General features: G+C 36.6%; 1 protein-coding gene across 6 annotated transcripts in view; it reads left to right on the forward strand.

The window, feature by feature from the left end:
- The window catches only part of DGKH (diacylglycerol kinase eta), a 156,613-nt gene extending 140,813 nt beyond the window's left edge, over positions 1–15,800 (forward strand). For 5 of the 6 annotated variants that reach the window (XM_062566967.1, XM_062566966.1, XM_062566965.1 and 2 more), the window contains 5 exons: positions 866–971; positions 2,731–2,823; positions 6,778–6,897; positions 7,260–7,368; positions 14,999–15,800. In XM_062566967.1, the coding sequence (XP_062422951.1) occupies positions 866–971; positions 2,731–2,823; positions 6,778–6,897; positions 7,260–7,368; positions 14,999–15,051 (481 nt within the window). In that variant the 3' untranslated portion in view covers positions 15,052–15,800. Of the gene's footprint in view, positions 1–865; positions 972–2,730; positions 2,824–6,777; positions 6,898–7,259; positions 7,369–8,755; positions 8,887–14,998 lie in introns of all 6 variants that reach the window. The other variant, XM_062566971.1, reaches the window with a different exon arrangement.
- The last annotated feature ends 1,129 nt before the right edge of the window (positions 15,801–16,929 follow it).

Here is a 16,929-nt window from a genome sequence, read left to right on the forward strand (position 1 = left end):
TGTTGAGATGGTAGTGAGCTGCTGCTACAAAACTGATCCCACGACCTTGCTTATCTTCAAGAAATACTTTCTCCCTGAAATGCAAGTTTTTTGAATAAAGAAACTTAAATTTTCACAGGAAAAATATCTACTTCTTAAGAAAAGGTCTTTTTAAATCAAAACATTTTATAAAACTTCTATTCATCATGACGAATGTTCTTAAGCCTCAAGATTAATTCTTGGAGTGCCTGTTTAGTAGCACTGACAATGTAGGAAAGGAATTGAAGAACTATGTATTGTCTTTTATTGTGGTGGTGACTTAAGTAGGCAAGGAAGAATGATTTAGGTTGTAATTTACCCAAAATGAAGTTTAGCCAAGAAACCTTAGAAACTTTACTATTTTAAAGGTCCATTTATAATTGGACCTCTCATAATCTCAAACTATTGCAACTAATTTTAATGTTGAATCTAAAGGAGTTCTTGAACTTTTCATGCTATACTTTGTGTAACAACTGTATTTTTTCTTAAATAACGTCACATAAGCTATCTTAATATAGTAGGGTTTTCCTTTAATGTTTATAGGAATTAATAGGCCCACATTTTTGGTGTAACTTTTGCATGGCAATTTTACTTTAAGAGAAATAAATGTGTCTTGGTATTTCATAACAATAATAAATCTTCTGTATTATGAATATCATTTATATGAGATGCTCTGCTAAAAGAGATTCCTATATTTCAACTTTTGTTGTTATAACTATAGTTAGGAATCATTGAAGTGTTTTGTGAAAAATCTTTGTATATTTTCTCATTTGAGGATATTATGTACTTTAAGAATTGCTCTATAAATACAGTAAGAAATATTTTTATATTTTTCATATTTTTGTAGAATCTGTGAAGCAGCAAAAGTACATGGCCTCTTGGAACAGGAGCTTGCTCATGCTGTCAATGCATGTTCTCATGCATTAAATAAAGCCAACCCAAGGTTTCCTGAGGTAAAGGAATAACAGAGATTTCCTTATAAGTAAATAAACTGTACAATCTGTTTGCCTAAGGTTGTGACACAGGAGCTATTCTGTACTCGCTTTCCCCATATTATACCAAATAGGATGATAATTCTTGAAGTTTTTGGTAACCGAGACTCCCAAAAATACATACACGTGCTCTAATTTGAGTCAAGTTGTTTAATGGATGAATAGATGCTGTTTCTTCTCTTGCTTTTTGCCACTTATTTGAAGGTAGAGGCAAAGGGAAAGTTGCTTCCAATTCTTAAGGTTCTGCTCTGTGTAGTAGCAGGAAGTCTTAGTTCTTCACATATTATGGAAACACTCTGTAGCTGATGAGTATGGCAGAGGTCATGCTCCATGATTCTGAAATTTATTAATACCAGGAATGGGAGCTAGGAAAACTGTCTTCATACTGAAGAGGCACAAGAGTTTTCTCTGGATCTTAGACAGTGTGACATCTGAGAAGGCAAAAGATGCTGTTTCTGCATTCACTCCATGTCCTCCTCAGATGATGTTGCCTTTTGTAATGGCTGGACTGCAACATTAAAAATTGTGAAAATGCAAAGTGTCTGTTTTTTGTTAAGGGAGGGGCACACAGCTGAAAGGGAGATACAAGGTTTGGACTGGGGCCTGGTAAGAGTACATCTGTTGTCCTTTGGAAGCAATCAGGAAGTTGCTGTGTCTGCAGTGGGAGTGCCACAGCCTGGGATGCTCATCCTAAAGTGATGCACTAGTGCTGATTAAATCAAGTGTGTGTACTAGTATAGCTCTGACCATGAGTAAACCAAGCTCATATTAGCAAAGAGTAAATAAAATAGGCGAAGTAAGCTCATATGTGCTTGAAGAAGACCATGTAGACATATCCCCAGACACAGAGTAGAGGCACGTAAAAGCTGAACAAATGTTGTAATTGTGTACATACCATACATATTGTGCATGTGTTATGTATGTTTATACATCTCTCTCTCTCTCTCTCTCTCTCTCTCTCTTACGCACACACACACGCACACACCAGATCAATCTATGTGGATGCATTCATAACAAATTTTCACCTCCTTTTGTGCTTAGATGTTGGGCTGTAGTGGTACCCAGAGAAATGTAAAGCGTGGAAAACTGAGTTGGATAGTTTCTCTCTTTACACTAGGCAATTGGGTTATTTTTAGAGGCTAGACTCATAGATGATAAATCAGGTAGAGTCTATCTGTATAGTTTTATCTAACATAAATTTACCTAGTCACTCATCTCTATGGTAAATATGGCAAACCCTTTTTTCTTAAAATACATTTAGCAGTTTACTTCTACTAGGAATAATGTGAACAAGTCAGTCTTGTTAAATGACTTCTGCTGGCCTTTACCAACCATAAATATTGCGGGTTCATCTCACAGGTGTCTGGTCACATCATCTTGGGTTTCATATCAGGTCATATTAAACAAAGTTGAGGAAAAGGCAATAAATAGTACATTTTCCTTTTCTAGTCTTAGTGCTGCTGAAGACTAAAAGGGGGTGTTATATCCCCAGATAAGACACACAGTCAGTTCTAGGTTTATCTAAGAATAAAAATTTCAACTTGTGAATTGTGCTTTGGGGTGGTAGTCTCTCTTTAAGTGGGCTGGCTTGTCAGTATAGAGCTGAATTGACATATTTCTCCTAGGAGAGGATCCTTCAGCTGTGTACTGTAAGCCCAGAGTACTTTTCCTAGTCCAATGCGTGTTCCTTCAAATGATCGTTATCCTTCTTATTCCCCAGAGTCTTACCAGAAACACTGCCATGGAGATAGCTGTCAACGTGAAGGCCCTGCATAATGAAACTGAATCTCTGCTAGTAGGAAGAGTTCCTTTGGTAAGGTGACAAAATACTTGGTTTTATTCCTTCACTGATACTAGAAGTGATTTGTTCTTTGCACGCTGCGCTGATTTAAAAGATGGACATGGAATTTATGACATGCTGTTGCAGCTCTCCAAGGCCAGTTGGAGGATATTACACTGCATTTGTAGCTTGAATAAGAATGAGTTATGAATTGTTGTCCTAGGCTGGCACCCATCTCGCCTCTCTTCAGATGTCTGAGAGCTCATTGCCCTGGCTCTTCTTATTGGCCCACAGAGAGAAATAAGTAAGCCTGCAGAAGGCGATTCACCCAGGCCTGTCCTGGAGGCCTATCTTAAAATATCTTCTGGAAGTTTAGCTTTTTAGGGAACCTTGGATGTTCTACTGCATATTTTCAGAATTCAAAGAGAACCTGATGTGACAAGTTTATTAAAGAGAGTTATTCAGACTCATACATTCAACTTCTGCAGATCTAATTTGGACAAGGAAATCTCACCCTTGTTCTAATCCTGGCAGGATTAATACCATTAATTGGTAAGTGCTCCTACATCTGATGGCACTTGAAGTCTTTGCATCTTCTCTCTTTGCTAGTGTTTCTGTCTAAAATGGTGGAAGACTACTTAAGAATTGTTGAACTTTGGAAGAATAATCAGAAAATTCCTATATGTGACATCGTGAAGAGAAGAAACATGTCAGGTTTTCTATGCTGATCCAGTTTTGATATTAAAAAGATCCTCAGAAGGAACAGTTACATCTTCTTGGGATTCAGAAGCAAATTTATTACTAATTTATTATTACTACTAATAATAATAATTAGTTAATTATTAATTTATTATTATTAATTGTGCTTAGGCTCTAAAATTAGTCAAAGGTTAGGCTCATATGATCAGTTTTATGGAGTTTTAAAAAGGAAGGTTTTTCATTGGATGATTTTGTCCAAGAGAAAGGAAAAATACCTGCATTTTTTTTTAATTCAGTTGCTATTGCCAATTTCCCATTTCAGACTTGAGGAGGAATCAAAATAGAGAAATTTGTTATAATTTTAAAATAGCTTGGGAACAGGAATTAAAAGAAAAGGTTTGAGTTGCTGATGCAATACTACGTATGACTTACTAAGGCAGTCTAGAACATAATGTTATTATGAAAACTTCCCACTGAAACACTACCTTTTCTACAACCAGTTCTGATCTCACTGCATTGTTCAATTGGTCCCTTGATCAGACTCCAAAGCCTAATTTGATTTATTTGTGCATTTCTTGCGTACAGTTCTTCTGTTTCTCATTGTAGCCTGTGCAAAAGTCTTCATGAGTCTACATCAAATTCATTTTTTAATAGCAAGGCTGTTGGAAGATACCTAGATACCTTCCAGAGATGTCCATGATACTCATTTGACATTATGCTTGTTTAGAACTGTGTTTTAAAGTCACAGTAGCAAGGCACCCTGGTAGCCTTATGGGCGTGCGTTTTATAAAATGATGAAGTTACATGTATGTTGATCCCTCAGTCTATGAAAATAGAGGCAGATGAAATGTGACACGTTCCTTGGTCTATCAGCTGTTGCCATCATACACTGTTCTCCAAATTAGTTTTCTCCTCTTAAAAAGAAAAATGTCCATTTTTAATGTCTTCCTCTTTTCTATTTCCCCCCTCTTCAGTACTCTTTCACCCTTCTCTTCTCCTGATCAAATCCAATCTCCTGATAGCTGTAAGTTGATGCCTTCGTTGCATGCGCTACTTGGTAAGCCTTTTCTTTGGTTGCCATTTAGCAACTCTGAGTTTCCATCTCTCCATTTTGGCTTCTGAAGCAGATGAAAGAAATTTTAATATATATACAAGGAGACCATGATTTCTGCAGCCTCCTGTAAGATATGATTAACAAAGTTAATATAATACCTAGGTGACATGAAGTGGTGATTTAGTTGTAAATGCCATTTTTAGTGGCATGATTAGATGAGACAACAAAGCTCATCTGTGGAATATCCCAGGTAGTTAACGACTACAATACAATTTTGAAAAAGGAGAAATGTTGTTATGTTTTAGCTAGACATTTTCCAAATGAACCATTTCAATTTTTGCTTTTTTAAAAGCACTCTCACTCTGAAACAAAGTTCCAATTTCAATGTATTAAGGGAGAACTGTGAAAGAACTGAAGAAAACCCTTTATTTTGAATGCTTCAATCATAACGTTAATTTTCATCTTGGAAATTTCCCAGGTGTTCTAGGAGGACAATTTATCCTAAATTGCTAACTCCTCCTTTACAAGAATTCCACTACTGTTTTGCTGTTTCATTTTTGTTTTCAGGAGCAATAAGTGACTATATAGGTGACTATATGTACACTTTCTCACCATGAGATAGATTTTTTTTATTATTTTATTTTTTTGTCCCCAGGTAAAATGTTTTCCTTTGAGAGTCAAGCACTTAAATAAGTGCTTGTTGCAAAAGAGAACTTTTTTGCTTTGTTCATCTATATAAAAATAAAAGACTTCAGAAATAATTTTTAGAAATGAAAACACAATAGAAGTTAACCTTTTCAAAGACAAGTGGGTCTTCCCCTGTGCTCAGAATTAACCAAACTCTTCAAACTGAAAAGTGGAAGGGAAGAGAAAGAATATAGTCTGCTATGGGCATTGAATTTTCTCCCTAAATTTTGGGAACTTTAGAAGATAAATGAATGCTATAGCAAGAGGTAGCTTATATTTCCAATATTACTATACTAAACCGCAATATCTTACTAAAGATGGTCTCTCCACAGAAAAAAAGGTTATTATATACAAACTACTGAAGCTTTATCACCAAAACCCAACAGTATCGAAATCTTTGTCCGGCACTAAAGATCAAAGATTCTCTTACAAGTCCATTTTAGAAATGTATTTGTTAGGATGTAACTTCATTAGATCCTTTCAAATGGATATTCTGTACTGCTTTGCGACTGGTTTTACCTCAAAGAGAGAAATGAATGTTCAGATTGCTTTATTAGTGATTCCACGCAACTCGTTCTGGGATTCAACTGTTTGCCTCCAAATGCTGTTTCAACAACCCCGGACAAGCCCCAAACTGCTCTCCTGTGGATCAGCTGCATGCCTGTCCCCTTCGTCACAGAGTCGACTCTCACTGCAGCTGCAGAACAGTTTTCAGACTGGGATTTTAAGGAAAACTGGCTCCACCATGAGTTTCTCAAAATGTTGCCAGAGCCAAATTCACATAGGTCAGCAAAGCCCAAACTTTTTTAACATTGCCATCACTTTCTTCTCCCCTTTGCCCTTCCCTGAGGGCTCCTTCACCTCTGGGGCTGACATGCTTGTCCCTCTTCCAGACCTTGTCCCCATCGCTTCCCCTAGCAGCTGTTGCTACCAGTCCATGCCCTTATTCAGGTGGGGTAGCACAGACACTGTATCACTGAAAGGCCTTTGAGAATGGAGTATCTTAGGTAAGGCACAAGATCTGTGTCTTCTTCCTTGACCGGAAAAGAGTTATCCATCCTATGAAGAAATTTGCAAATGATAACTTGGGCTTTGTTGTACTACCATCTATTCAAGTTTTGTACACTGCTTTTCCTGCAAAGATTTTCAGGTCATTGTTCTTCTAGTGAGTTTTTCTCTTTTGTGCTGGAAGTGCCCATTTCTAATGTTGCGTCTGGTAGCAATGTTATCTGATAACTTTTGGTACATGGTGAGTCAGGAGTGTGGTGAATGATGACAGCAATTGACAGCTGGGTCCAGGTGGTCCGCACCCGAAGTCTCAGCTGCATCAGTCATCCCTTTGTGGTTGAGACCATACTAAATGTAGTGTCAGAGTGGTTTGATACATCTTTGAAGGAAGGTTTAATTTGGTAAGGTTCTTTGTTTTAACTGTTTCTACACATTCACTACAAAGTAGTCATCTATTTCTGTCATAACAATGCCTCTAGGTTATATGTTATAGGTTAGCAATACTACTAATACTATTTTTCTGACTTCTTTATAAACAGCAGTTAGATGTTCCCCATGAAGAGTTGTTGTCTGATGCTTTGCACAGTGTGGAAATAGAGTTGAGAAAACTGGCTGAGATTCCTTGGCTTTATTATGTTTTTCAACCAAATGATGACGAGGTGAGTCTGATTAATGCTTCCTGTTTCTAATTGAACTTATTTTTATTTTAATAGGTGAAAGTAAGTTAGAATCCCTCATAATCTGGACAGTTTTGGTAATGATGCTTGATCCTTCTGTCTACTGTGAGCAAGCTTTTAAGCTTAGGACTTTTTCAGTTTTATTTCCTTTTCTGCATTTAAAGGTATTTAATGGTTATTTAATAAAAGAAACAAATGTAGAGCTAAATCCTGACATACTTCTTTACAGAAGAAAAATTTGGTCTTTGTCTTTGAGATTGGTTATAGATTACTTTCTCAAGTACAGAATTTAACCTTGTTGTTTTCCATAAATTAAAGGTAACTGTGTCTGTCCTTTCATGCAGGATCCCCCTCTGGATTATGCTAAGAGAAACAACAGAAGTACAGTGTTTCGCATAGTGCCAAAGTTTAAAAAAGAAAAAGTCCAGAAGCATAAGACCAGCCCTCAGCCTGGTATGTGTTTTGACATTGCAAGAAAAATAGCATTTGGGGAGAATGTTATTTTATGTGCTTGTAAGATCTGAAATGGTGTACTCTACCTATGAGTAAAGTCCTGCCCCAGTCAAAGTGAAGGGCAACTGAACTGATGTCTTCATTAGCAGGAACATTTCTTTCAGTGTATTTAGAAAGCATGATTCAGTAGGACCCCAAGACTTCCAGGTAAACCAAGGAAATACTGCAAAAATTCATATAATTACTCTTTCATCAGGAAACAGGACCTGGTCTTGGCTGGTGGTTAAATTTAATTAACTCAGGGCAACACAAACCATATGTAAACACATTGTTTCCCTGTGAAACTCCAACTCATGTTTTACAGATTAGTCTAAGAAGCTGCGCAATAGCTTTTATCACACTGGTTTAATTAACCAGCTGTCCTTAAATTTCAGATTAGTTTTAGGGTTAGTTAGGCAGATCAAATGAAAAGCCACAGTAGTCAATACTGATCTCTTAAATAGAACTTGAACAAACTCCACTCTCCTCTCTTCTCACTGTTATCTGTGAATGTACTTCCTTAAGATTACATCCAGGAGTTAATCAGTGGTCAGATGTACTAAAACTATATTCACATCTTGGTCTTTTAATGGCAATAGGTCAAAATCTGCAAAATCTTGCAGTTTTTAATTAGATTTCAGATTAGACTTCAGATTTCTCTTCATTCTGAATCTAACCAGCATTGAATGGAATTGCAAAACTGTAGCAATTGATAGCATAATCTATTATCTTTCAATAAGTGTGGTCTTACTCAGACTAATGTGGGCAACTAACCTTAGAGAACAATGTTTTACAGAGAGCTTATTAATGGCCTATGTAACATAGTAGCTTAAAGAATACTTGTTGCATTAATTAAGAATACTAGAAAATTTCAATTAAAAATGGACTTGCTTGCTGCCATTGCTGTATCTGAGGTGTGATTTATATATTCATTTTACATGTTAATTAGTTATTGAAGGTTTCTCCTTCCCCTGGATGACTGCTAATAAATTAATGGTATAAAGAAAAACAACTTTAGCCTTTGTGTCACTGATCCTAAGTTGGTTTCATGTGAATCTGTGGGACATGAGGTTTTAAAGGCTTTATTGAAGAAACTGGAGTAAAGCTGAAAGCATGGCTGCAAAGCAAAGAACCCCAACTTTGTTTAGATACTTTCTTATGTTAATTGCTAACCAGTAACCTGCATGTAAAAGGAAATTGTCAGGTTTTTGTGGAAATGATACCTCTAACCTTTCCCTTTGCTAGCACGGCAATTCTACTCTGTTTCCCACTCTCTTTGGCCTAACCTTTGCTTGTAATGCATTTGAGCATGTAGAAATTAAGGGGGTTTTGCTCTTAACTTTGGTAGTTCAAAAATGGGGCACAGATGAAGTTGCTGCTTGGCTGGATCTGCTCAGTTTGGGAGAGTACAAAGAAATCTTCATCAGCCATGACATCCGAGGCTCTGAGCTTTTACATCTGGAAAGGCGAGATCTTAAGGTATTTCCTTTGTGCTACTTTTCTGCTATTGACCATTTTCTTTGACAAAACAACAACCAACTTTTCTTCTTTCCCTGCACTTGTTATGTGCTTGTAGCTTGGCTTTCACTGTGCAAACATGCAATAAACTAATACACGCTGTCTTCTGGCCTAATTTCTTAAATGCTGAATTGTACTTGCAGCCAGGAATATCTGTGATGTCAGAAATTTCCTTTTCTTGCTCTTCATATAGAATGATAGCATGATAACTTACTGCAGAAGGCATAGGAGAAACTCTTTTGATATCTTACTGACGTTAGCATAATATTATATTATCTTCAAAAAGTCACTGTTTCACCCTGAACTCATTAAACAGGATCAGTGTGGATCAGCTTATCAAGCTGATGGAAATAATTTTGAATGTATCTACTGTAAGGTCAACAACCAAAAGTTACTTGAGGTGATTTACTGTAGTGTGACACTTGGATAGTTAGTGTGAGAATGAAAAGCCAGTTTAATAAATTGCAGCACTGGACCTGTATGCATTGGTGTTTCTGTATCAAACCAGACTTTCTCAGTAGTTTTTATTATCCGTGACAAACCACTGCCTGATTTTAGCTATGCAGATTTTTTTTTTTTTTAAAGAAAACATTTTCTTTTGTCTTTCTGGCTGTCTAAAAGAGCCTAAAACTTTCTTCCTCTGAGGTCTAATTGATAAGAACTAAGTTTTGCAGGGAGAAATGTTACCTAAAAGTCTGAGGCTGTTATTTGAGGTTGCTGGTCTTTTTCAGAAATCACTTAAGTGCATCCATTATATGTAATAGAGACTATATCTTTGGGGATTCATTACATTACTTTTTCCAGGAACCCAGTGGTAATGAGTTCTTGATAATGTGTTTGCAACTGCTTTTAGCACGTAAGAGAGGAAATAGGGTATTGTATAAATCACAAACATTTACGTTTAGAGTGCAAGTCATTATTCTACACAATGCAGTAGTCTCCGGATATAGGCAATATTTCGATGCAGATATGCCATTTTTTCGTAAAGTTTCTCATGTAGTTTGAAGTCATGACATTATAAGGTAGTGCTTTATACTGTGAGACTTACAGTAGTGTGTAGCTAATACAGACAGCTGTGTTTGATATGATGTATTTAGCTGTTACATGTTATTGTACCCTTTGGTATTAGGTTGCATAAACTTTTTCCCATGTACGTTAAGTGCCTTTCTTTCAGGATACTATAATCCCTCCATGCAAAAACTTAAAAATAGAAACCTGTCGAAGAAATCCACCACAGTGTTCCAGTCATGGGTGTTATACGTTCCTATTCTAAATGGGCACTGAGCAAATTTAAAACTTAAATGGGAAACTCGGCATCATGTGATACATTGTTTTGCTAAGAGGAAGAATTCCTTAAAAAAAAAAAAAAGATCACAGATTTGTTGAAATAAATGATAGTGGGAAAGATCAATGTTTAGCTAGGCACTATCTCTGACCATAGACCATAGATAGGTACCCTTTTGTATGCATGCCCAGAAGACCTGCACTTCAACCAGGTAACTATCTGCAGCAGTATATTCATCAAACTGTTAGCCTCTGTTCCTCAGGCAAATGCTAAATCTGCACAAATAAAACACCAACACAAAGGGTAATGCCCTGAAATTTCTAAAGGCTTGTCTTGGATAGAGCCTACAGTGAGACAAGCTCTTCCTGACCCTTCTCTCTAATGCTCTCAGGAAGCATTTATGCATGTTCTAAATGCACTAGCACTGAGCACTAGACGTAGCTCAGGCAGGAATTGCTGTTTGTAAGTTGCAAAAAGGGTAGATCCCGTGTTAACAGATGGCTGGCATCTGAGTTTTCCCATCTGTTTGTTAGTGGAGCCAAAACCTTCCAAAGCAGTGCTGTTTGTAACATTGGCCAGGCTTTTGGCCAAACGTGGGTTGTGCTCTGTGTAGCAATGCTGAATTGAAATAGCTGAGTTTAGAACTCATCTTGCCCAATACATACGGGGCATGATCTCTGCAGGCAGCCAACTAAGGATGGATCAGGCAGGCTGTGCTTTTCTGACCAGTGACCTGAATTGATGTCAAGACATATAATATGGTACCTGGGAGATGAGGAACATGTCACAAGCTGCCCTGTTAATTTGTCCTCCTTTTGGTTATTGAGATGTGTAGATGAGTCTTTGGTGCTTTTGTGAGCTATGGTCTCTCTGCAGCCTCTCCTTCAGTGCAAGCTTTGTGCTTCCTAACACAGGCTTAGTGGAATTGTCATTGATTCACAACCTCTTAAATCATGTGCAATAGATTTCCTTCCATTACCTTTCATATCTATACCAGGAAAAATTGTCCATTTTAATTGGACCCCCTGGGTGCACCTTTCCTTCTGTGGTCAAAAATAGAGATGAAAAGCAGTGGGGATAAGGATTTGATGAATCTTTCCTTTCCCTCACATCACTGAAGTACATCAATACCTTGACTGAAGAACTGAATGCCTGTAGTTGTAGAACTGAATGCCTGTAGTTGTATTTCTGCATTGCTTGTGGATCTCATTCTCAGTTAGTTCAGTGTGTAGCAACTGGCAAATGGAGAAGACCTCCACCTGGAACCAGAGACCTTTTCATCTACCCCCTCAGTAATACACTTTCTCCAATCTCCTGTATTTAAGGCTATCTTAGAATTGTACACCAATGTGATTTTATTTTCCACAAGTTAAGGATAGGCAGTGAATTTTAAAGCGTGCTATACAAGCTGGAGACAGAGGGCTCATCCTAATTCTTCTTCTTTTTTATTTAATCTTCTTTTACAAGTAAGCTCATTGTAAACTAGCCTCTTATTTTGCTGAAGTTGAAGACAAGCTTGTTCCTAAGCATGCAATTTAGTAGTAGTCAGAACTGCAACAGATTTGATAGGGCTGGGTGATACTTACCATTCTACTGTCTTCCTAGCAGTCCATGGAAATGTAGGTTTTTTGCAGAAATGGTTTCCACATCTTTTGGCTTTTAATGAGCAGTGAGAGTTAGGCTTAAAGTCTGTGCCAAGAACTGTGGAATTTCATCTCTGTGCTTTTCAGAAGGATTTTTTTTAAAGGATTTGTTGAGAATTTTTTTTTTAAGATTTGTTAGACTTCAGGCATAGTTGAAGTCTTTTGACACTGGCAATGTAAATCAGGGAGATTACTAATCTGGAAGATGTTAATATTAAGGACTCTTTATGTAAGTTGTTTAATAGTATTAGATTTTGACAAAATCTGTGAGGTAACCTAGAATGAATGGTTTCTTGTCCAAGCAGACTGATAAGGGCTTTATTTTTTTTTTTTCTTTTTCTCTCCAACTCCTCTTTGGGAATATTTTTAGCCTTACCTTAGATGGCAAACAGGATAGGGAGAACATACGGAAAGGTGATTCTGTAGTTTTAAGGCTATAGCTGGAGGAGAGGGAGGACTCTTTCCTTGCTCAAACTCTGGCTAGACTTCTGTCTTCATAACCTTATTTTGAGGAAATGAAATTTTTGTTATCCGATATCAATTAAATAGGGGCAGATTGTATAGTTTATGATGCAACTAATGCATGCACTTCTGGAGATCTTCCTTTTGTGAATGATACATGATACGCTGCTGTTGCAAATCCTTTCACTTTAAGATGAGAGAATTTCTGCAAATTTTCCTGTGTCAGCAGTAAAGTGAGAAAACTCGATAGCTTCTAGTATATGGAATGTGTAAGTCTTAATAGACTGATTTGGAGGAAATTACACAAGCATAAAAATTCAGACTTTATTTTGTCTGTTCTGTTTTTCCTCTAAGTGTGGCAGAATGTAATGAAAAATTGAGGTAAGGAGACTTACTGTTTTGATCTAAATTACAGTAACTTCAATGAGAATGAAAAGAAAACTGAAGTTGCCTCTGTAACACAGGCAGTATTGGTGAGATTTTGTAAAAGTTGATGAAAAAGTGACCAAGTTTTCAGGAAAATTTCATAATAATATTCTTTCTTCTGTGGTCTTTGAAGTCTAACAATACCTCACTATGCTGCTTATCTAACAGAAGTTCTACTCATGGAAAATGCTTCTTTTGAAGAATTTGGAAGTTCTTAACCTTTAGCATGTGGGCTTCTTGTGGCTTGGAAAGTATCCTACAGATTTTCCCTATATAAAACTTCATCCAGATAGCAACTGGGATATTTCAGAGAGTTGTGTGTATTTTAATTCATTGTAAAATTAAGTTTATAATAAGAAAAAACATTCTCCACCTTTGTATCTATAATGATAAAACTTGCTCTCATTGTTGGATGAGTTTAACAATTACTACTTACATCAACTCTTCTTAATTTAAAAATCTGTAATCTGCTTCTGAAAAACGAGGTAATCATGCATTAGTTGCAACAAAATATAAAATGATGTGATGTGAAAAAACAGATTTTTCAGATAGGTTTATGAACAACAGTAAGTTGTCCTGAAAGTTTAGTTTTGGGCCTTTTATAAATGCATCTTGAATTCTTTCATTTTGACAACTTTGTGCCAAAGTACTGGAAAGAATGGTCACGTGTTACAGCATTGCTCATTTTCAGTCAAAGATAAAACCAGCATTTTTCCATCTTTCACCTAACCAGAATTCAGACTTGGCTCTTTGAAAATTAATCCACCTGTTAAATCTATGCTATGCTTCATTTATAATAAAATAATAAATTCATGCCTACCATACCACCTCTTTCTTTCTTTGGAGAAATGCATAAAGAATTGCATGCTAACACCTTTAAGTAATATACAGCGCAGATTTTTCTGACGTTTCTATGGATATGGAAAGGTAGATACAATCTTTTTGTGCAAACTATGTAGAGTGTTATATATGGCTTTACTTTTTAGTCTGTATGAAAATAATTATTTCAAGCTGTGTCATCCACTCCCTTTAGTGTCTTTGTAATGGCAAATTCTCCTATTAAAATGAAAGGGTTTATATTTAGAAGAATAGATAGTGAACTTTACTAAAACATTCTTTTATTTAATCACAAACTATTTACATAAGGTTTATTCTACAAATAACTAATACTTGTGTATGCCGTTTTATTTAACATCATTAACCAGGGATTTCAAAGAGTTTTTCAAAGCTAGTTTATACAAATAAGGGAAGCAGAGCTCCAGAGAACCGAGATGAAATTTTGCTGGCACAGTTGGGGATTATTAGCACAGTTGGGGTTCCCATTCTGCTTCTCTGACCATTGGACTAGTAAAAATTGGAAAAAGATGCTACTAAAGCTTTTTATTAATACTGAAATAGGTTTGATGTAAAAATCTATTGTCTACTATCAGTCGTATGGAGATGGATCCCAGAAACCAGTATTAGAAATATTTTGGCTGATATCAATCGCTTTGTAGCGGTGGCTATACCACTGCGTGTAGTGGTGGCTACAAAGAGATTTGCATTTACCCTTTTCCATTTTTCTCTAGGATGCGGCTGTCATGTCTCTCAGAATTTCTTCTCTAGCTCTCTAATCATCCAGCATACCCATGTAAGGAGACTTACCTTTATAGAATGAAAAACATATGCTTACCCTTATCTATTGTTCTCTGAAGGGAAGTTGTCCTACATGCCTGTAGACGTTACATCCACTTTCCCTTGAGAAACTGGGGATGTGTGTGCTCGTTGCTGAAAATAGACATCATAGGGCCACAAATCAAGTAACGTTGCTGGACAGAAGCTCTAATCCATCACATCCTACCAAGCTGTTGATTGCTGTGTTAGAGAGGAGGGGGAGCTTGTTCTTTTTCTCCAGAAATTGTGCAAAGCAGTTATAGTTAGCAGTCAAGCAAAAGATACGTTTTTGAGAGATATTGCAGCGCCCTGAGTTGTGATTATTGCGGGTAAGTAATTTTCTCCCTGCAGGACAGAGAGAGATTCGTTGTATGCTGTAAGCTAGTTTCTCGTTAGCAGTACTTGTTAGTGCCCCAGAGTCTTTTGTTAAGTTGATGTTAACAAATGTTAAGTTGATTGCAGTAAGCACATTTCTAGATATCTGTTGCATAGCTAGATCATAATCATCGTCCTTTTGTGTATTTGGTAAATAAATCTTCCTTTTTCTTTCTTCTTTTTTCTTCTTCTTTTATTTATTTATTTATTTATTTATTTATTTCTGTAGGACCTGGGGATAACGAAAGTGGGCCATATGAAGCGAATTCTCCAGGGAATTAAAGAGCTCGGCAAGAACACCCCTCTGTCTGAAGCATAATTACGTTGGTGCTCTCCCTAGAGAGAGAGGGGAAGTTGCTGGAGAAGCAAAGCTGTTACAGGCACTTAGCTGTCTTTGTAGTTTACTACTCGGAAGAAACAGCACTGATGTGTTTGTACAGGCTAACTAATATCTCCGAATTCTTGTCTGGTGAAGAGCTTGTTGCAAGAGTATAAAAGGTTTTGTGCCAAAAAAAAGAAAAAGGTTCCGTGAAGACGTTTTCTTGGTGTACAAAGACCAGTTTGGTTAAGCACGTTTGGATAAATTGATTGGTATATGGTGAACTGCACTGACTGGAAAAACATAACTAAGAAATGATTGCTTTGCTTACATGCAGCTCAGTATGCCTCTCTTTACAATGCAGCAAGATAGCAGCGTACAGCGTGAGGTTACCTGTCGTCCTCCCAGGCGTAGCTGCCCTAACGCCTCCCGCGCAGGCGACCGAGAGCTGGCTCTTCCAAGGTTGAACGCGTGGGACTGGCGATGCCTCAGGTACCTCGCGCTCCCCGGCCACGCGGAGCGGTGACAGATACCTTGTTATGCCATGATCGCAAGCTGTAATGCATGGTGTGCCTGCCTGACCTGGCTGTTGTTCTGTTGCATGACCCGTCTGAGACTTAAAACACTTGAACAATTTTTATATGGGTTTGAATGAGATTTAATTTATTACTACTTGAGTATCTTTTTTTTTTTTTTTTTTTTTTTTTTAAAAAAAAAAGAGTTTCAGGCACTTTTATATTCTTCAGTGTTGTGTTTTACCTAAATGTGTTCTACGGCGAAGGATGTGTGGGTGTGGAAACCTAGCGTTTGTGCCATATTCAGCAAATTATATGCATTATATAAGAATGAAACACTGTACAGATAGATTTTTAAATATACCATGTACAGAAGGTATATCAGGTAACTAACTTATGAGTATTTTTGAAGGACTGGTACCTCACAAAAATATCAATTGGCTTCCTGCATGGAAAATTATAAAGAATTTCTCATGGTGCGTTAATGTAGTTAGTCAGTGACCTTAAGCATTTGTAGCATATTTGAACTTTTAGGAACTAATCATTTTATTTATTCTATTGTTCAAAATGAGGGTTGAAAGATTAATGAAACTTTTTTTAACATGAGAAGTAAATCCATTTTATTTAGCATACATCAGAAAAATTTTGAAATGTAGCAGCTAATCTGATTTTTGTGAGGTAAGGTTTTGTTCATTACTAATTTACTATTAATTTAAAATTTTCTATGTATGCATTCAGAGGCATTGATTTGTTTCTTGTCAATACTCTTATACTGGTAGATTATAAAAATTAAACAGATTCAAAGGTTTTACACTATGCATGCAAAGATGAATCACATACAAGATAGTAATTCATGAGTCTAAACTGGTTAAAAATGAAAACCATCTTTGTTTAGAAATTGCATTAGAACAGAGTTTATAAGATTATTTACAGTTTACTAAACAAAACATAGCTTCATAATTGAATTTCTGGTTAATTTGTCACAAAGTAGTAATCTATAGAAAAATAATTTGCATATTTCTAGAGGTTAGGAAACTAAAAGCTATTTAAATGTTTGAGGTGAGATGATATTGCACCACATGCCTGAGAACTTGCACAGAACTAATATCTCCCTGCTGTTTCTAAGAATGTGTCATTCCAGCAAGAGGAGCTTGACTTTACCTTTTTTGTCGTTGTCAATTCTTACAGGTTAAAGAGTATGTTAATATGTGTTTGGTTTGTTATTGGACAATAGAGTGATGCCTCTGTTTTTTCGAAAGCTTATTTTCCCCATGTAAAGGGGACACTGTCAAGTACTGCATCCTGGTTTTGCCCTCCCTTTTTTAC

Source organism: Rhea pennata, chromosome 1 (assembly GCF_028389875.1).
Source record: "Rhea pennata isolate bPtePen1 chromosome 1, bPtePen1.pri, whole genome shotgun sequence".
NCBI classification, from domain to species: domain Eukaryota; kingdom Metazoa; phylum Chordata; class Aves; order Rheiformes; family Rheidae; genus Rhea; species Rhea pennata.